Source organism: Sebastes fasciatus, chromosome 14 (genome assembly GCF_043250625.1).
Source record: "Sebastes fasciatus isolate fSebFas1 chromosome 14, fSebFas1.pri, whole genome shotgun sequence".
Taxonomy (NCBI): domain Eukaryota; kingdom Metazoa; phylum Chordata; class Actinopteri; order Perciformes; family Sebastidae; genus Sebastes; species Sebastes fasciatus.
This window is the reverse complement of record NC_133808.1, coordinates 15365073-15387151: the sequence shown is the minus strand read 5'-3', so window position 1 is coordinate 15387151 and position 22079 is coordinate 15365073. Positions and strand designations below refer to the sequence as shown.

Sequence of the window (22079 nt, the reverse complement as noted above, 5' to 3'; positions counted from 1 at the left end):
TAATCGATTGACAGCCCTTATTAATATTATATTCCATTTCTGCCAATAGATCCCCCTGAATCCTCCACTCTGTTCCTTTAACCCAACCGTACTTTACAGTACATCACATATATGCCTATATATTAGCTGTATGCTAATACATATGCTTAAGTAGGTTAGTTCTGATCGCATAACACACACATGAAATGAGATATTCATATCTTTGCACACCAGAAAAAAACACAAAAGTTGGAATAGCACCCGATAGTGTCGTAGTGCCACTGCTCATGAAGAGGACCAAAAGTACCAGATGGTACATTTTGGATAGTTCACACCGTATAATACTGACGGAATACACACAGATGTTTCACTACCATTTGCCCTGTGTGGCCTTTCGACATCCCAAACCCAAGAGATAGTAGCCAATTTCATTGCCATCCCAGCTTCTCTAAATCCATAAAAAGACATTATGCTCTTCCATACTGCAATTTGGACAGAAAACACAAAAAAAGACAGCTGCTACACTACAGGTATGTCCAGAAAAGCATCATTTGATGTGGTTGACAAAAGAAAAAAAAATCCCAAATACAGTGAAGCTCTGTAGTTGGACAGACTAGATATCGCTGTCCCCTCAGTAACTACCCTGAAATTGACTCTCAGACTGCTGGGCCAAAAAACTGTGGAACAGTTGGTGCTTCAACATCTGCAGTGCTGAAACCTCTGCCAGTTCTATCTTATTGCCCGGCCTACTGGAAATTAGTTGAGCAAAAAAGATTGGAGAGGTTTTTAAGCCAAAGGGAACTTTGACTCCCCAAGGACGGCAAGTGAGAGACAGGTGACAGTAGGGGTGAGTGAAAAATAGGACACAGATTGGTAGCTGTGAAATAGTGTGGTTAAAGACATTTCATGTGATTTAGCAGCCCAGTATATAACCACAGCAGTGCTCTCTCTTGCACATGATGCCTTTGGGGCTCTACTTGACACTGCAGCTCCTCACGACCATACACAAACTGGCCTATATTTCAAAAGGACATATTTTTTTGGGAGATTTATACATCAAGATCCACATATAACATGCAGTTATACATTTGATGTGTTATATAGTAATTAGCCTACATAGTATTTCTTGTGAAAAGGTTATATGATTGAAACATCTTTAATTTTTAAAGGGATAGTTCAGGTGTTTTGAAGTGTGATTGTATGAGGTATGATACTTAGTACTTGTCAGTATTAGCCAAGTATACTTAAGTATACTTTTGTTAAGTATATCTCTGATAAGTAGATAAAAAGTAAACTGAAATTATACTCTCTTATTTTAAGTTTAAAAGAAGTATACTAATAGCACACTTGAATAAACTTCTTTTTGGTAAGTGAAGTCTGTATTACTAGCAAGAATGATCTACTTACTAGTATAATTATTAGCCTACTAACTCCAATAAATCACCAGGGTCCATCTTGACATCACAACAGATCAGGTGTGTGTGTGTACAGTGTGTAAAGCAGGCGAGAAGAGATTGTTTCCTAATCTCCAATGGACATTCTTTGAATTCAGTCCGTGTCTCGCTTCACAAGCCACACAGTCAGCAAGTGTTCTGGCACAAAAGATTGTGATTAAGCTCCTTGTGAAAACTCCTCATCAACCTGCTCAGAAAATTAATTGTTTTTCATGGCTAATTCAAAAGTGCATTAGCATAAATTGACAGCTGCGGTGTGCCATATGCATACGTAAAATTGGAGTTCACACCGCGGTCGGGCACGATCCCTGAGATAGAGCCGCGGTTAACTCACAGAGGTCAGCTGAAGGAGCAGACCCCCGTCAGAGTGAATGCCAGCAGTGGATTGCAGCCTCAGCAGCACGGCTGACACAGGCTTTTTTGTGTCTGTTAGCAGAATTAAACAATCCCCTGAGACATAACATCAACACACACAAGGTCCCTTCTGAATATTCAATTAGCCCCTACAACAAGTACTGAGAGGAGCTAACCAGGTTTCTGTAAGATAAGTCACACCCTGATAACCATGAAAGTACTTGTATTAAAAGACTCTTCACGCAAAAAAACTAATTGATAGCTACTAAATTGTGGCCGTCGTGAGTGCCACGTATGACTCTGTAGTTATAAGCGGGCACAGTTGGGGCTGGGTAATTACTATCAGGACAAGAGTGTGTTCAGGACTTGCGTTGATTAAGTGTTTGAGGCCATCTGCAGAGAATTGGGGGCTATTAAATTTTGATGAAACCAACAACAGCAGCCAAACCTTCGTGAAGAATGACTCACACTCAAGCTCATACATCCTCTTTCTCTGAAATCCTCGACAAAGTATCAACAATAATTGCACCGGGGAAACCAACACGTTTAAGCGCGCACAAACAGACTCCCATCAGTCCGATCCTCAAAGGAATCATGGCTTATTGATTATCGTGTTAGCTTCTGGTTGTTACTCAGAGGAAAAGGAGAGCATCCAGACAATGAATGGACAGATAATATAGCCGTTGTGTCCTATATCATCTCCGCTAATCCGGGGAGAGGAGGGCAATAACTGTTCACAATAAAAGGTCAGTTTTGCATATGCCTGAGCTGAAAAATACCAGTCATGGGTTAAGAGGCTAGTAAAATTAATCATTTCTAGCCATGGAGGAAGAGAGAGCGACAGAGAAAGAGAGAAAGAGAGAGCGAGGCCAAACTTTGAATACAGATTAGAGACGAATAGGTCCAGGAGATGTGAACAAAACAATCAAGCAGAAAGCCCAACACTTCTAGCAATGAACACTTTTGTTTCTTAATTAGAGTCTGCATTTGAATGACTTGAGACAACTGGCATCTGCAAAGAGACAGGCGTTCATTTCCCATGGCAACAACTAATGAACTAATATTCTCTCATCACCACCTCATAGCAAATGTAATACGATGACATGTCCCCAAACAACATGGCCTATTGAAATATTTAATAACCTGAGCGTGCCATCAGATGTTATGTATATTATGTATATTAGACTATTCTTGAATAGATATTTGACTATTTCACCATTTGTTGAATTTAATGAAGTGACTTCTTTTCATCTTCATTTTGGGTGAAAAATAAAAGTGTTGATATACCACGGCGAAGTTGGTTTTGAGTGAGATATTTGACAGACATTCAATCTGGACCCAGCGGCGTCTTCTTATTCACCCGATGTTGGAAGTGGGAGGATGGTTAGCTCACCTCCCAGACCTTGCGTTTAACTGCTGGGGGCTGATTTAGGGATCATTACAACACTAAAAAATTGCTTTTTCAATACTTTCATGCTGACTTCCCAATATGAGTGAATATTATCATTAAAAATGAGGGCTGTCAATCGATCAAAAAATATTTAATTGTGATTAACCGCATGATTGTCCATATTTAATCGTGATTAATCGTAATTAATTAATACATTTTGTATCTGTTCAAAATGTACCTTAAAGGGAGATTTTTTTTTTTTTAATACTCAAATATGCTGCTTTATGCAAATGTATATATATTTATAATTGGAAATCAATTAACAACATCAAACAATGACAAATATCGTCCAGAAACCCTCACAGGTACTGCATTTAGCATAAAAATATGCTCAAATCATAATTTGGCAAACTCAAGCCCAACAGGCAACAACAGCTGTCAGTGTGTCAGTGTGCTGACTTGACTATGACTTGCCCCAAACTGCATGTGATTATCATAAAGTGGGCATGTCTGTAAAGGGGAGACTCGTGGGTACCCATAGAACCCATTTTCATTCACATATCTTGAGGTCAGAGGTCAAGGGACCCCTTTGAAAATGGCCATGCCAGTTTTTCCTTGCCAAAATTTAGCCCAAATTTGGAGCATTATTTAGCCTCCTTCCCGACAAGCTAGTATGACACGGTACCAATGGATTCTTTAGGTTTTTCTAGTTGCATACTATATCTGAATATTCACTCTAGCTCTAAAACTGAACCTGCTATAGCCTCTGAAAGACAGTAAAGTCAGTCGGATCTCCGAGGGTTAAACGCGAGGGCTGGGAGGTGAGCTAACTATCCTCCGACTTCAAACAACGGGTGAAACTGACTAAGAAGTTGCCGCTGTGTCTGGAGTGAATGTCTGTCGTATACATCTTATAACTAATTTCACCACGGTTAACTATCCAAAAAGCCAATGGGATTTTTTCATTGGGTTTTGGATTATTGCAGAAAATAAGCTCTGTGGCGAACAAACGTTTATGACAGGCTACTTATAATTTTTTACGACAAGATAATGAACCCCACTTTTATGATTTTTTTAAGTGTAATGCAATCGGCAGAAGTAAAAAGCTAACGTTTAAGGTTATAAACGAACTATACCACGGTCGCATGAGCATTAGTTTACACAATGAGGCTGTAATCGTGAATGAGTTGACGTGATGACGTTTAGTGGTCTCATTTAGCCACTTGTTAGCAACCGACTTTTTTAAGACACATAAAGGCTTCAAAATTCACGAATGGGGTATTTATTGATGTATCTTATGTCGTGGAACAAAACGTTAAAATCTGTTAAGCTCGTGTTAACCACAGACCTCATTTCAGGCATCTAACTAAAAACTTATTGAAAAAACATTGACATCCAGACGAGGAAACCGGAAGTGCTAAAATGCCAAATCATTTCCGGGTTTTAGGACTCATTCCTGTAGCGCTCTATTAGCACTAAACATAAGCAGCTGAGGTGGATGGGAGTGTCATTAATTTTGCAGGTATTTTGGTCATAAACCAAAATATTAGAGAAATTAGAATTAGATGACATTAGATGTCAGGAAGTCCAGAATCATGAAAGCAATAACAATTGATCCTGAATGTCATGAAACTGCACCCAATAGCTTCTGACACTCAAACCCACAAATATCATTGTGGCGCCAGAGGAAATGTCATGTGATCAAAAAAGTCATTAGGATTCATCCCATGGGCACCATGAATGTATGTACAAAATATCATCTCGCAATCCATATACTGTAGTAGTTGTTGAGATATTTCAGTCTGGACCAAAGACGTGGACTGACCGACATTGCCATCCCTAGAGAGCCATGCCGCAAGCATGGCTAATGAGCACTTCCAAAATGGATTAAGTTTGTCCCTTAAGTGGTTTATTTAAATATTCTATATTAAAAAGACAGAAGAAAGCCATATCAGTTGATCCCTGACAGTTTGGCCACATCGACACAGCTTGAAAACACCAGGTGCCATCTACCTGACAACCCACAATCACGCAGCGATCTGTGTCTAATAAAGGCATGAGATTTTCTAGACATCCAAGTAAATAGAGGTTGCTAGAGCAATCAGCATGGGCTGACAAGCAGGAATGCATTCTTTGAGTTCATGTCCTTTCTGGATGCTTCCCATTTATCTCGACTGTCAAGTAAAGAGGACATGATAATGAAAGGTGAACACTCCAGTGAATGGCTCTCTCTGCCAGCCTACCATGCAATGCAGAATATTGAAAACTCTGCTCAGTGGCCTGAGGTTGGCTGGATGTGTGTGTATGATAGGTGGAGCGTTCATCCTGTTAAAATCTGTAACACATAACTGCTTGTGACAATGGCATTTAGGGTAAAGAGCAACAGAAAACATCATTCCAATTCATTTAGAATTAGAAACACCAAGAATATTGTATTGATTTTTAAAAAAAGGTCAACATTTGGGGATACAATTCAATTGCATCTTTATTATTATTTATGACTCATCAAATACCAAACTCAAGCTGCAATTATCTTTTACACAATTAACACTGAAGTTGAAATATTTGTGTTCAATTTCACAAATCATTTCATTCACCATACAGTTCATTGGCCACTTACCCTGCCATAAGCACTTTATTAAGTATGCAGATACCTCCATCTGCTGGAGGAAGCGGTAACTGCATATTAAATTTAAAGGAACAATCAAAATGAACAAAAACTATTCCTAGTACCAAAATTAAAAACACAGGATAGAAGCTTGACACCACTCACACACTGACGGGCTTTATAGTAACAGTTAAAACTTTTATTTTAGAATCAGTATTATTATTATTCCCTTTTTAATAATACAAACACATGCTTATCTTATCACCCCCTTTACTGTAATACCTTATGTTTTTGTATATGCAATACATGCTTATCTTATGTTCTTATTTTGTTTTTGTCATGCATGATCTTTGCCTGTTTTTTTGTTATTTTTTGAAGCCTGTCATATGAATTGTGCTGTATAGATGAAACTTTATTGATAGTGAAAGGAGAAACACCCACCGACAGCTAAATAATTTGTTTAGTGAAGAACATAAGAATATTGCAAAGATAAAAAGGACAATTTAAAAAATATTGACAAACTTAGACAGCACAGATACTTTGAAGAATTTTAAAATTGGGGAAAAATTAAGAAAAAACACTGGTAAAATTGAAAATGAAATTTACATCCACCTTCATGGCAACACATGATGTACCATGAAACTAAAGTATTTTTTCCTTGTTCAGAAAAAAATGAAAAGATATTCCAAAAAGGGGGTATATGGACTTTTCTTAAATATAAAAACTATATTCTTTTGCTGTAAAGCACCTTTTTCTTTAAATCTGCTCAGATATTCAACCACGTGATCAATGGGTTCGAAATATATCTGGTGAAAAAAAGCAACAAACGTGTCAGTGAACCAATGGCAATACTTTATTTTAAAAATTGAATTGTCACAAACAGTATCATTACTGTATTTACACACTTTTGGTGACATGAAAAAAATCCTTAGACATCTACATTAACTCTGAAGTTAATGAATTTACCTACATTAAGCAGTTTGACAGTTCCAGATAACAGCACATCAGACGAGATGGTGACATAAGGATGATGATTCAAAAGGCCAATACAAATATATCCAAGATGCATGTGGGTCATTTCACAGCAGAACGTGGTGCAGAACAATTCCCTGTGTCCTCAACAGGCCGGGACAAGTGCAATACCACACAGGTACAGAGCATTGCTACCTCTCCCAACCTGCACAGAAAGGGATCACTTCCGACCGATTGATTTCAGTTCTATGATCAGTTTTGCATGGATTTGCACAGCAGTACAGTAAAAAAGCTGAAAGCAAACCAGCAAAACTAACCAGAGACCCATGTGTGTGTAAGCTACCTCTGCAGTTTTTCCCCAAGAAGAAACACGCATCGAGAAGTACTTTAAGTGCTCACACTGCAGTAGAATTTCATAGAACTACCTGCACTATAAGCACTTTAATACTACTGAAACATTAACAGAGCTGTGGTGGAAACATGATTGAATGATCACCATTGAGGCAGAAACTAATAAAGAGGATTCGGATGCAAACACAGGCCACCATCAGTTTTGCATAGATTTGCACAACTTATTTCTTCTTGGAGCGCAACTATGCAAAACTAACAGAGAACTGCCACGATGAAAAGTGTGTATAAATACACGCACACAAATAGATGCAGAAGAGATGAGAGTCCCAGCTCCTTATGCCAGAAGGAGCACTTAGGGCAGTAGGTGCTAGTCTACTTCACTATCTGCACTAGATGCACCTTAGCATAAGCACTAGCGGAAGAATGATTTGTCACAGTCACATCTTTGTACAAAATTAAATTAAACAATGTTTAACTTTACATCAATTGGTCTGTATTTCACTGCAATTAATTACTAAATTAAAAGAAAATATATCAAACTCTGCAACACTCAGTGGTCAAAAGAGATTTCATGTACTGCTGACAGGATGCCTCACAAATATGAAGCATGTTTGATAAGAGGGGCATCGCTCCAGACAGTCGCCTCATTCAGGAACAGCGGGACCCAACATCACAGCGGGATGGTGACGAGGTCCTGCCAGATGTGTATTTGGATTCAGTCTATCCTGCACAAGCATAAACCAGTCATGTCGGTAAATGCGCCTGCTCCTTTAGTTGCCATTATCAGAATAGTGCTGAAAGTGCCTTCACTGCAGTAGATTTTAATAAAACTACCTGCACTGTAAGCACTTTGACACTACAGTGACTTCAAACTGTTCAAGGGGAGCTTTCAATCACAGCATGAATTAGGATGCCTTTAAATCCACAATGAGGGGGAGCTTTCCAGAGGAGATACAGATGTGCACAGGGGTCTGCAAGCAGAAATGGGACACAGCATTAATGGGTATGTTAGCAACTTCAAATTCATTCTGAAATCAATGATTTCTTTATCACCTAAAAACACATTGCTTGATTAATAATTTATCATGTAGTCAACAAAGTTTTGAAAATGATTGGTCTCAAGATTGCAAATGCCAGGTGATGTCTTGAAGGTGCTTGTTTACTTGGACCAACAACCCAAAACTCACAGATAACCAGTTTGCAATGATACAAAACAAGGGACAAGCAGACACATCTTCATTTTTTTTAGTCACCTGTTACTTAAACTGATGAGCCACTTGTGCACCAATTCAAATTGCTAGTAACTTGAGTGCATTGTATAACTTAACAGTTCAACTAAGACCGTTATCTCCAGCCACAATGGCCCTCATTATGACTTGTTTTCTAACCTCCGCCAAGGAGGTTATGTTTACAGTGCTGTTTGTCTGTTAGCTTGCAAGATCTCGCAAACATTTGATGTAACGTTAAAAAAAAAGTTAGACCATGGGAATACTGATCAGTTTTTGGTGCAAATCGTGCCAGTGGTGAGGAGACTAATTTACAACTTTTGAACATTCATTCTTGCACAAATCCCTAATATCCCGAGGTAGCGCTGTGTATTGGCAAGAATCTGGCAATACGATATGCGTCATGATACAGGGATTACGATTCAATATATTGCGATACTGTAAGCAAGGCAGTATTTTGCGATTTTTTAAATTGAATTTTAGGAAAACTGTCATAGTATAAAGAACACACCAGAAATAAAACATTTTTGAATAGGCAAATATAACATTAATATGGTATGCAAAAGAACTGCATGTTTTTTTGCACCAAACTGCATGGGATTATCATAAAGTGTACATGTCTGTAAAGGGGAGACTCGTGGGTACCCATAGAACCCATTTTCAGTCACATATCTTGAGGTCAGAGGTCAAGGGATCCCTTTTAAAAATCACCATGCCAGATTTTCCTCACCAAAATCAAGGCCTATGGAAAGGAGGCCGGGTCACGTGTCATCAACGCGTCAAGTCTTTGGGGGTACAACACATGCGCAGTAAAATCTGGTCTGCACTCGCCGAAATTTAGCTAATCGCAACGCACCACCGCAGCTTCAGTTACATTGCGCATAAGTTAGTATGAAGTTTCATATAATGCCACTTTAAAACTAAGCCTGTCACAAACTCCGAAAGATCGAATAGCGGCCGGGCGTGATGGCGGGCTGTCGGATTTTTAATTAATTAAAAATGTATAGTGTTTTGGAGAATAGACACCGTATCGCACAACATAATATCGCGATACTCATGTGTATATCGATATTTTCTTACACCCTTTACAGAGAGGTATATCCTCCAACCCGTCTAATTGCCTATTTACTGTGCATTTTGGTGCAGAAAACAATCAGTAAACTTTGTGATGTTAAACACAGGTGCAGGACCACGTGTGTGGAAATGTCTTCAATAACAAATAACTCCTTATTTGAGCACTTTTGACTGCATTATTATTATTTTTTAATACCGTTCTTTCTCCCTGCAATGTATCCTTTTTACAGAGAGAGTAAATATCTTGAATGAACGATTACAAAATGTTTTATTTACTTTGAATGTAGTTATTTTTGCACTAACCACATAATGGTTGTCCGCATTTACAATTAGGTACATTCGTGGAAAAATGTAATTTGCAATGTGCAATACTCTTGGCACTTTATTCCTTTATCTCGTCTTGTTTTTATTATTGTATTTATTGCAAATATTTTTTTTAATTCTTGTACTTTTATTGATCTTGCACCTCCCCATATGCCACCTATACTTGGTTCCCTCTGTCATTGATGACTGTGCAGTATGAATGTGTATATGTCTAAGTGGACTGCAGAAACTGAATTGCCCTTTGGGTTTTTATTTGAGCACTTTTGACTGCTTTATTTCAAATTCTTTACACCGTTATTTCTCCCTTGCCATGTATCCTTTTTACAGAGAGAGTAACTATCTGGAATGAACAAATACAAAATGTTTTATCTACTTTGAATGTAGTTATTTTTGCACTAACCATATAACGGTTGTTCGCGTTTGCAATTAAGTACATTCGTGAAATGTTATTTGCAATGTGCACTTTATTCTATTTAGTCCTTTATTATTTTATCTCGTCTTGTTTTTATTGCAAATATTTTTGTACTTTTATTGATCTTGCACCTCCCCATATGCCATCTATACTGTGTTTCCTCTGTCATTGGTGATTGTGCAGTATGAATGTGTATATATATATATATATATATATATATGTCTGGGTGGACTGCAGAAACTGAATTGCCCTTCAGGGATAAATAAAGCTATCTGTAAAGTTCAATGTGGAAACGTGTGTGAGTGAACCAGGAGCTGCTAGACTAGAGGATAGCAACACTTGTGCTCCAGTCACATTGCTGCACCCCTCCCCCATCCACTAGAACATGGCGCCCAAGGAGTCCACATTTTGAGCGTTTTATAAACCTACTGTAGAAAAAACAACATGAGTATAACTAAACAAATAGTGAATTACCTGTGCACTTAACACTTTGAAAACAGGTGCATGTGAGATGTGCACTCACCTAGCAGTGTGATATGAGCTACTGCTGCAAAACTTACAGCCTGAATCCAGCACACACACACAACAAGCTAGTAGTAGTAGTAGTAGTAGTAGCCTCCATCTCCATAGCTACACTTAGAATGTGCAACCCAAAACATTCTAACCGCGTGCGTAACCATGCAACCGTGCGTAAAGCTTCCAGAATCATTGTTACCTGGCAACTATGTATATAATTCCACAGACTTGTTATATCTAAACACGTGGGGCTCCAAAAAAGACGCACTAAGTTAGCATCTCCATCCACTTCTTAGCGCAACTTAGCTTGCTCAGTTAGCTCGCAAATGCAGGCTAAAACGCGTATTAAAAACAGCCGTGTGCTTGCTCCTGGAGGAGTGCTTGTGTGTCGCACTTAAAAGCAGCATAATGTGGTTAATAATAATATAAATAATGCAAACTTAACGTTATCTTCTCGTCGGGTTTGTTAGCAGCTAGTTAGCAGCTAAGGTTGGATATAGCTAAAGGCGCGTAAGGCCTTGCTCTGCAAAACCCCCCACATGTGCTATACTGCTTTGTTCTGGAGGCGCTTATAAAGTGTAACACCACGGCGCACAGATTCCACTGAGAGATTCATATTATGTCCAACATGTGGTACAAACAACAAGAGCACACGTGTATAACTTGGCTGCTACTATTGTAAAGTGTGTAACGCGTAATTTGGCATCACGTTACCGACTTGGAGAGGTGCAGCAACACTAGTAGCAGCAACACATGCTTTTTTCAAATCTCCCTCATTCTCCTACAACCATGGAGGAGAGGTTGCCATGCTGATGCGCCTTTCTTTTACAACATTGTTTTTACAAAATGCCGAAATTGCAGATTAAATAAATGTTTTCCCTCTCATATAAACGTGAAAGTGTGAGCCAAACAGCACCCGAGTATTTCCACTTTTCCTCACATTTACAGCATCTCTCTAAAAAAGGGCTAAACAACAGGTTTCTTTGCCAAATAACATGCGCGTAATAATAAAGACGCTAAAAAAAATCCACCATCTTCACTCACTTGTAGAGGACTTACCGTTTTTTACTCACTCACTGTTTCAGAGGGGTAATCTGCAAAACTGAGAAAAGAAAAAAGACAAATTGAGTATAACAGCTAATATAGGGTGAATAATCCACCCCGAAAAAAAAAAAAAATAGCACAACCATGTGCTACTATTATGATCTGCTAGGGAGTTTGTGAATCGTAGTAAGATTGCGAAAGTGGCGCGGAGTAGGGTCTAGGTTTAACCATGTGGTGAATGAAGGGCGGCTCCCAGCCAGTACAGCTAAACCCCAACTCCTTCTTCATTAGCATAAATCAACTACTTCCTCTCCAAGTGCCACTCTCAAGTTTCACCACTTGATTTTACACACTGTTGATCAACATGCAGAGGTGGCGAAATACACAAAGTATTCCTCCGTAGGAAATAAGGAAACAAAACAAGGGAACTGATAAGGCTGTAAACAGCTGCAGCATCAAAACAAGTTGCACAAGTCGACGTCCATAAAGTTTTATAACCGGATTTTGTTGATGTTTTTTTCCTCCTGTAATGATAAGACAAAAAAATGTGTTATAAATACTAATAATAAACACTAGAAATAAATAATTTACTCATATTAATTTAATAACATATGGCACACAATATTAAACTTAGTAATCGTTCCAAAAGGATTTTTTTCAACTATTAACCTATTTAATGTTAAGACAAATAAATGTGTTATAAATACTAATAATAAACACTAGAAATAAATATACCCCCTCATTCCAAACGAAATAAATAAGTTACTCATATTAATTCATCAACATGTGGCACACAATATTAAACTTATTAATCGTTCCAAAAGGATTTGTTTTGCAACTATTTACCTACTATTTTTTTGGGTGTATTAGCTGCACAATATTTGAGTTCTTTTGTATTGTGGGGTGCATTATAAACGAAATGTAACCCTTTAATTAATTTTCAAAACTTATAGTTTATCAGATGAGAATTGCACAGATGGAACAAAATTGTTTTGCTTGATGTGCCTGAATTAAAATGATTAACTGCAGATAGATAGATAGATAGATAGATAGATAGATAGATAGATGTTAACCAGGCAATGCACCGGAACAGCAAATAAAATGTACATATCAACACAATATAAAATTCAACATGTGCAAGATTATTACAGGACTAAAACAGAATGGAGCGTGATTGAGACAGAAACTATTTTTTTCCCATTTGATATTGTGGACAATATTAGGTTATAACTTATATATAGGCTGCATAACACAAATATAACTAGGGTCAGAATGTTAACAATATGCCTTAAACAAGGAACAAATATAAAAAAAAAAGTGACTTTACTTGAATGAATTTGTCCTGACCATTTCTTTCATGCAAAAAAAAGAAGAAGTGTATATTTTTATCTGTTATGAATGTTTGTGGGTATAGACACATGAACCCCGTGATATTATGAAATTTTAGGCTTTAGTAATATATATTTAATCAGGAAGTAACATTGATATCTGATTTACAAGTGTGACCTGAGTACAGAAACAAATAAATAATAATGGTAATGACATAAAAATCTAATAATAAAGTAGCATGATTTAAATACCTGTATATATACATATAGACAACTGTAGGAGAAGTTATAAATAAATGCTTTCTAAGATATAGACGTAGGTATAAAAAATAGGTAAAAATACAAGCATATTATGTAAAAAGTTAGTGTGTCAAGTGTCATAGGGAGGACCTTTGGCAACAGACACTTTAAACCATGTTAGTGGCAGCTCCTTTTCATTAAAGTCTTTGCTGACATCAGTGAGTATTCCTAACATGTGCATCTTTGACTGACATAAACTTTCACACTGATGCTAACACGGCTGCATATTGTAAAAATATATATATATATATATTTATGGCCTTGAGAAAGTCATTTACAAGTATCATAAGAATATTGCGATACAAAGTTATTTGATTTCAGATTCATTGTTATACATTTACTTTTTTCTTTACAGCATGTCTGAACTGCATACAATGTAAGACATATTTGTATAAAACTTTGATAATCCTACACACACACAAAATAGGTACATCCCCTTAAAATACATCCATTTCTTCATTATAATAGCATAACGGGATTTTGGATAATTATTGTAATTTGTATCATTTCACAACAAAACTTACAGTATAATGTTGAATAAAATTACAAGCCAGTGCAGTTTTATTGTGGCCTGCTTTTGTGTTTCATTGAAACCACAAATTACTCTCCACCCACATAATTATAACTCTGGCCATTTTTTACAATATGCAGCCGTGTTAGAATCAGTATGAAACTTAATTTCAGTCAAAGATGTACATGCTAAGAATGCTCACTGACGTCAGCGAAGACTTTATTAAAAAGGAACTGCCACCAGTGCGGTTTAAAGTGTCGGTTGCCAAAGCTCCTCCCTCTGAGGAGTGTTCCTCCTTAAAGCTGAAATGCAGGGTATTGTCTTGCTTATGGCCACAGGTCAGTCTAGGTCACCTTTAACCTCTAGATTCAGTCATGTGTGAAGTCACAAAATGGAGGCACAGAGTTTGAAGTTACCCTCCTGCTCACACGGATTTAAAATACAAAGATGTTAAAAAATACTGCAATTTAAAAGTATAAACTATTTTTTTGGAGTTTTGTTTTACAATATAAATTGACTGCAATATTAAAAGAAACAATAAATAAATATGGATATAATGTTAAACACGTTATTCCAAAAAGGTGAAATTCTGAAATACAACTGTGATGCATTTCTGTGTCATATAGTTACACTTTGTTCCACTTTAGTTTGAGGATGAAAACCATGTTAAACAGTGCTGAGGAGGTGAGGATGACATAACACTAAATGCTTCCTGATGCTATTAAAAGGTTTGTTTACCTCTGCATTTTTTGTAAGTACAGCAGTAAAACGGCATACATTGTAAATCAGTTGAAAAACACACAAAAAGTTGTTCATCTATAATTTAAATTAATCAGATATATGAAGCGTATATCTAAATTTTAAATGGTCAAAAATGACTTCTCACTTAAAGACTAAGGGAGAAATCTGGGCTGGGGGACATAGTTTGTCCACAGGGGAGGAAACCGCAGTTGAAAACTAGTTTCTGGCAAAGTGCATATCTTTCAACAAATTGAACATATGTTATTATAATGTCTGACCTATCACTAAGATTAATTCAGTATACAAATATAGATATAAAACGCAATGAGATGTTACCAATGAAAAGACAATTCTTTGGCAACTTTTCTGATCTGATCCTCATTTCAAAACAATACAAGCCATAGCTCAGATTAAAAAAAGTAAATATTCATGAGCCATTCCGACCAAAAAAGGGTGAATAAAACAGATACAGACATATGTTTAAAACAGTGCAGGCCATCCTCAGACGTTGTTTCCCAGTTGCAGTTTTGTTGGAGAGGTTAAAAAGATTTATGTCCTCATTATTGTTTACTGATTAATGTGCATTGCCAAAGTGAATAAGCATGGTGTCTCTGTCTATGTCTGAAGTGATTCCCTAAAAAACATACATCAACGTCAGTCAAAAACAAAAATGCAGCAGTTACTAGTGCTGTATGTAGTATATACCTTTGGTATGATTGCAGGAAAAAACATTGGTACTGATACATTTGTGTGCTATATGCTTAAAAATGAATTCACATGTTCACATGTACCAAAACACAACTACTAATGACCTGTAGCATAGATCCTGACATACAGTTTATTCAGGATACAGAAATATATTTCAATAAGTGGTTTGCTCTTAGCAGAAATTATTCGTACAGGAAAAATAAAACAGTTTCACAAAAATATAAAATCTTAGCTGGAAATTGTAAATTAAAAGTGTTTACAAGGAAACATAACTCCAGATGTGCTAATGTAATACAAATATGCTTTACAGTTGGGTGAAGTGAAAGGGATTTCTTGATAATTGAAATGTTCCAATATTATATGTTTCAATATTATTCAGCTTCAGAAAACATATCAGGAACAAATAACAATCAGGCAAAATAGAATAACAATAACAGTTTTATTCCTGACAAAAAAGTCTTGAGTTACAATTATTATATAATTACAACTATTATATAATTACGCTGGTAATCAAACACTTTGTAAAAGTACTGGTTTGGTGTTATGATTGCTAAACAATTTAAATTATAGGCTACATTTCAATTCAAATATATACTTTCAAATAAGTATTTTTTTTTGGTTTGAACAATTGTATTAAATAAATGTCCGTCATAAGTCTTAAAAACTGTTGATATAAAAAGCATAGTCATTGTAACTTTGTTTTTATGGTAGCGTTTGTTTTTTCAAATCGCGTTTCGTCGCCCTAAAGTTTGAACCTCCCCGGTTGTCATAGGTCACTGTTCAGTCATTGCTGCCCTCCCCGGAAGCCACATCAACCCGCCACAATAAAGTAGCACCACGATATTTTACAGCCATTTATTGTAGAACCTATTACTGCCACTGGATATTTTCATAAATTATTACAGTCTGTACATCACAGCACTGTATTTTAACTAGTTTGTAGCACATCCATGGCTATATCATCTAGCTTATAATGCCTAGTTCTTTATTTTGAAAGTTGAAGTTCTTGACTTCCGGTCATGATTGCAGCATGTATGCACATTGACTTACTACATCCACGGTTTCCTCTCCTCGTAACTTCATGAGGTTTTCACATGTTTAGACTGTTTATAACAGTCCCGTGTTGATGCTGGAGAGACAGAGGTGAGTTTAACGGTCTGGTTACACGACATATACATTTGTAATGTGATTATTTTATAATAATAATAACTTAAGCCTACATTAATGTTACTGTCTGACACCACATTCCCATTCTGCAATGTAGCTGTTCTCCTACTGTAACATGCATGTTAGAGCACACCACTGAATAATGCAAAATAATATTAAAGCTTAATAAATGATGAGACCCCTATTTACTACCATCTATCTATATTTACTACTAATAGTAGTATTATTTTAACATACAGACGTGGACAAAATTGTTGGTACCCTTCCGTTAAAGAGAGAAAAACCCACAATGGTCACTGAAATAACTTGAAACTGACAAAAGTAATAATAAATAAAAATTTACTGAAAATTAACTAATGAAAATCAGACATTGCTTTTGAATTTTGGTTCAATAGAATCATTTTAAAAAACAAACTAATGAAACTGGCCTAGACAAAAATGAAGGTAGGCTAACCTTAACTTAATATTTTGTTGCACAACCTTTTGAGGCAATCACTGCAATCAAGTGATTTCTGTAACTCTCAATGAGACTTCTGCACCTGTCGACAGGTATTTTGGCCCACTCCTCGTGAGCAAACTGCTCCAGCTGTCTCAGGTTTGAAGGGTGCCTTCTCCAGACTGCATGTTTCAGCTCCTTCCACAGATGTTCAATAGGATTTAGATCCGGGCTCATAGAAGGCCACTTCAGAATAGTCCAATGTTTTGTTCTTAGCCATTCTTGGGTGTTTTTAGCTGTGTTTTGGGTCATTATCCTGTTGGAGGACCCATGACCTGCAACTGAGACCAAGCTTTCTGACACTGGGCAGCACATTTCGCTCCAGAATGCCTTGATAGTCTTGAGATTTCATTGCACCCTGCACAGATTCAAGACACCCTGTGCCAGATGCAACAAAGCAGCCCCATAACATAACCGAGCCTCCTCCATGTTTCACATTAGGTACAGTGTTCTTTTCTTTGGATGCTTCATCTCTTCGTCTGTGAACATAGAGCTGATGTGACTTGCCAAAAAGCTCCAGTTTTGTCTCATCTGTCCAAAGGACATTCTCCCAGAAGCTTTGTGGCTTGTCAATATGCATTTTGGAAAATTCCAGTCTCGCTTTTTTATGATTTGCGTCCTCCTTGGTCGTCTTCCATTAAGTCCACTTTGGCTCAAACAGTGACGGATGGTGCGATCTGACACTGATGTACCTTGACCTTGGAGTTCACCTCTAATCTCTTTGGAAGTTGTTCTGGGCTCTTTGGTTACCATTCGTATTATCCGTCTCTTCAATATGTCATCAATTTTCCCCTTGCGGCCACGTCCAGGGAGGTTGGCTACAGTCCCATGGACCTTAAACTTCTGAATAATATGTGCAGCTGTAGTCACAGGAACGTCAAGCTGCTTGGAGATGGTCTTATAGCCTTTACCTTTAACATGAAGGTCTATAATGTTCTTTCTGATCTCCTGAGACAACTCTCTCCTTAGCTTTCTGTGGTCCATGTTCAGTGTGGTACACACCATGATGCCAAACAGCACAGTGACTACTTTTCACCCTTTAAATAGGCAGACTGACTGATTACAAGTTTGAAGATACCTGTGATGCTATTTACAGGACACACCTTAGTTTAACATGTCCCTATGGTCACATTATTTTACATCTTTTCTAGGGGTACCATCATTTTTGTCCAGGCCAGTTTCATTAGTTTGTTTTTTAAAATGATTCTGTTGAACCACAATTCAAAAACAATGACTGATTTTCATTAGTTAATTTTCAGTAAATTTTTATTTATTATTACTTTTGTCAGTTTCAAGTTATTTCAGTGACCATTGTGGGTTTTTCTTTCTTTAACGGAAGGGTACCAACAATTTTGTCCACGTCTGTATATGTGTGTATATGTTCATTTACTTAAACAACAGGGATTCTGGGTTTCAGGCAGGAAATATTATTATTATTATTATTATTATTATTATTATTAATACTAAAGGAAATATAACAGTCATTTATAAGCGGTGTTCTGTAGAAATAGGCTATAGCACTTAATATTTTGTCATGGTTTTCATCAAGGGAAATTCACTATTAACTTTGTTTATAGCCTGTGCTTGACAAGAAATGTAGTAAATATTGTGCAAATGGCCTTGCTTGAGAAATCTATCTGTAGTGTTGGTACAAAGATTTGAGACCATAATGTTCCACAAATGTCTGCTTAAGTGTACAACATATATAAAACAGGTTTATACTTTTTTATTTTTTTTAATTTAATTTTATTGTTTAAATCCAAATTGAGCGGCTTAAAACTGGACTCCTTTTATTATTTCCACATCTACCTTTCACCCTCTTTTAGAAGCAGCATATTCTTGGCCGCTGAAAGCCTAGACCAAATTTGATGTGAAATTGATCTACATATAGAATAATCCCCCCCCAAAAAACAACATATAATCTTTTGTGGTAAATTACTGCCAGGCATAGTAGGAATTGCATGCTTGCTCGACTTAGAATTTGGCGTTTGCTGTCAATTGAAATTATGCCTTTTGTCGTTTTAGTCTGGCAGATTGATGGCTGCCTGTGTGCTGTGTCGACGGGTGCCCAGGCTACGCTACCTCCCAGGCTTGAGAAAGGACTTTGCCCAGGCTCAGCATGTGCCTGTCAAACAAGAGGATGAGACTGATGATCATGAGGTGAAGAAAGGAGTGTTGCAACACCAGGAGGCCTCTCCCCAAGGAGGATACAGGCTGTATTACAACCCTTCCTCATATCATCGCTCTGTGTGGAGCTCCGCAACCTCCCGGAGCCAGACAGATAATGATGAGGATGAACAGTGCCTCTCCACTCTCGCACCTTCCTTCTGGCAACAGAGCAATCACTACAGTGTGAGTTGCTCGCGGCACCTCTCCAGCTCCAAGAACACGCTTCTTGATTTAGCTTTCCGCAAAGGCCCTGAACCCGAGATGCCATCAGTTTCGCCGTACCACAGAAAACCCACGCCGCCAGATGTTAAAGTAGATACACGTGCCTTCCTCAAATGCCGGCCAGGGTATTCCTCCATGACCCCTGACCTCACCCAGCGGCCTCCCCCAATCGAATGGGAAGAAGCCACGTCGGTGCTCCAAAAAGTGACCGTTTTAAAAGGCAGCATGAAATCATCTGATGTGTCTCGGTTTTTCACGGAGCTCAGCCACTTGCACCCGGACAAGATGTCACTAGTGCGCAGCGACCAGCGCTTCATCATGCTCCTCCGATATTCCGTGGAACACCTTCGCCTCTTCACTCAACCTCAGCTGCTGGAGGTGCTGCAGTCGTTTGTGTGGCTGTACATGCCCTCATCCCACTCTGTGCTCGGGCTTTACGAGGCCGAGCTGAGCCGCCGGGCCAGCCAGATGAGTTTACACCAGCTGCTGGTAGCTGCTGACTTGTGGCGTTGCATCGGGAGGCAGGTCCCCCAGTTCTTACAGCACCTGTATGATTCAGTCCGTCTGCATCTGGGGCAGATGGGTGTCCCTGAGCTGGTGCAACTGTTGTATATAATAGGAGAGGGCAGGCAGTGCCCAAAAGATTTGATCCATCCTGTAGAGCAGCTTCTCATGCGTCATTTACAGCAACTGTGCCCTGAGGAGGTTGGCGCTGTGTGCTTGGGGCTCTTTAAATCCCAGACTTCAATATCTCAGGGTGCAGTGACCCGTATTGTTGATAAGGCACTCTCTTTTGTGGAGGAGATGAGCGACTTCGCCATGGTGAACGTGCTGAAATTCCTGCGTTTCAGCTACCTGTATCACAGGGCGTGGCTGCAGGCCATGGCGCGGGAGGTACCGCGACGGGCCCACAGGATGGGCGTCGAGGGGCTGATGCACGTGGCACTGGCCTGTTCGGCGCAGCATCACCGCGACGATAACATCCTAATGGCAATAGCCGAGAGAGTTCCCTCGCTGGTGCCACACTGCAGGAGCAAAGACTCATGCAAGCTGTTGTGGGCCTTTGGCACGTTAGGGTTTCTCCCAGCCCAGAGCCCGAGCTTCTATCCGAGCCTTACAGAGGCCCTGAGACGGAGGAAAGCTGAATTCCAGCGATACCCAGAGCATCTGCTTACCGGTCTTCTAGGCCTGGCCTTTGTCTCTCAGTTCCCGGAGGACCTAATTACATTAGCTCTGAGTCCTGAATTTGTAAACTTAGCACTGAAATCCAAACAGCTGGACCTGAAAAAGGACTTGTGCACTTTAGATGAAGCCGTGGCTCTGGAGTTGCCTCGGTGGAGTGGCCCGCGGCTGAGCCGTGAACTGAGAGAGGAGGTGGCAGAGATGCTGTGGAAGTTTGCTCAGTCAGATATGTGCCAGAAACCAGAGGTTCAGGAAGCGGAATCCGCTCTGCGGGATCTGCTCGGAGGAGAGGAGTTTGTATTAAAGAGAATGATTCTCCCCCACACTCGCTCCATCGACCTGGAAGTACACATTGACTCCGCCGGACAGCCGATACCTGTGAAGCCAGCATCCCGCACAGCCACGCCATCTCCAGAGAACAGTTCATCCAAATGTCCTTCTCATCAGGATTGGGGAAAAATGGATATAGGAGTAACTATAACTGAGGACCTTTTAGCACAGCTAATGAATACCAAAAACACCCCCGAACCTTTAACCACATCTCCTACGGTTGAGCCTACAGTTCTTCACAGAGTAGAGCCCGATGAAGGCGGGAGATTGTTTGACACGGGGGTAGACCTGACCAGTGGCATTATAGAAACTCTTGCCAAACCCAGTAGGCCGGGCTCAGCCCCTCAGGACTCCAACAGCACAGTCAAACTTGCCATCCAAGTTTCCAGCAGGAACCACTATTGCTGCCATTCACAGCAGTTGTTGGGCCTTCATGCCATGAAGAGGAGGCAGTTGAAGTTGGCAGGCTACAGGGTTGTAGAGCTTAGCTACCAGGAGTGGTTTCCCATGCTGAGGAAGAGCAGGACTGAGAAGCTCGCACACCTGCACTGCAAAGTCTACAACAGTCTGAAATGATTCTCTGACCTTCAAAGGACCAGCAAAGTCGGACTGCATACTATGTATGTGCAAAGTACAGACTATTAAGGAGAGGAGCAGATGCTCGTTCCCCCCCCCCCCCCCCCACCACTGTACACGTTTAGTTAAAAAAACAACAGGATTTTTGTCAAAATGTGACATTTCAAGATATTTTTGTGATAATAAAAATAATCCAAATTAAAAAAAGTATTCAACTCCTCACTGTTCTGGTCAAGGTTATGGTATGATATCATTACATACAGTATGTTGATATGTATTTTCTTATTTTAGTCTTCATGCAAGAATTTGCTAATGCCTTCCACGATCTGTCGAAAGAGAAGTAAAGAGAAACAATGTTTTGCATCATACTTAAAATCACGCTCACTCATGCATGATGGGCTTCTCAGAGGTCAGTGCGTCAGTGTTTTTAGATCACTGCCCTGCTCTGCACGTCAAAGGTCAAACTTAATCTTTTCGACTGATTTGACTGTAACAGACTTCTATGTTGTTGTTTTTTGGTATTGTGGCTGCTCATGAACAGTGGAATCTGTTATGTAATTTGTTAAAGAACGGATTAAAATCCTCTGTCGCAATGTAATACCAAGGCACCGCCAAAATAATTCACAGCAGAGTGAATGATCACAG

General features: G+C 38.8%; 1 protein-coding gene and 1 long non-coding RNA gene across 3 annotated transcripts; one reads left to right on the top strand and one right to left on the bottom strand.

Moving 5' to 3' along the window:
- Positions 1 to 7546: 7546 nt before the first annotated feature.
- Positions 7547 to 11949, bottom strand: LOC141782108 (uncharacterized). 2 transcript variants are annotated; one of them, XR_012597041.1, is made up of 3 exons: positions 11720 to 11949; positions 7943 to 8079; positions 7547 to 7833 (listed from the first exon to the last, which is right to left on the bottom strand). It is a non-coding gene; the product is annotated as an uncharacterized LOC141782108 (long non-coding RNA). The 2 variants fall into 2 exon arrangements; XR_012597042.1 differs by lacking the exon at positions 11720 to 11949 and adding an exon at positions 10619 to 11465.
- Positions 11950 to 16298: 4349 nt separating this feature from the next.
- fastkd5 (FAST kinase domains 5) lies at positions 16299 to 21641 on the top strand. Its single transcript, XM_074659157.1, has 2 exons — positions 16299 to 16435; positions 18981 to 21641. The coding sequence occupies exon 2, from the start codon at positions 18993 to 18995 to the stop codon at positions 21432 to 21434; it is 2442 nt and encodes an 813-aa protein (XP_074515258.1). The 5' UTR covers positions 16299 to 16435; positions 18981 to 18992; the 3' UTR covers positions 21435 to 21641.
- The last annotated feature ends 438 nt before the right edge of the window (positions 21642 to 22079 follow it).

Coding starts and splice junctions, on each gene's coding strand:
- fastkd5 (XM_074659157.1), top strand. CDS start 18,993: ATGGCTGCCTGTGTGCTGTGTCGACGGGTGCCCAGGCTACGCTACCTC.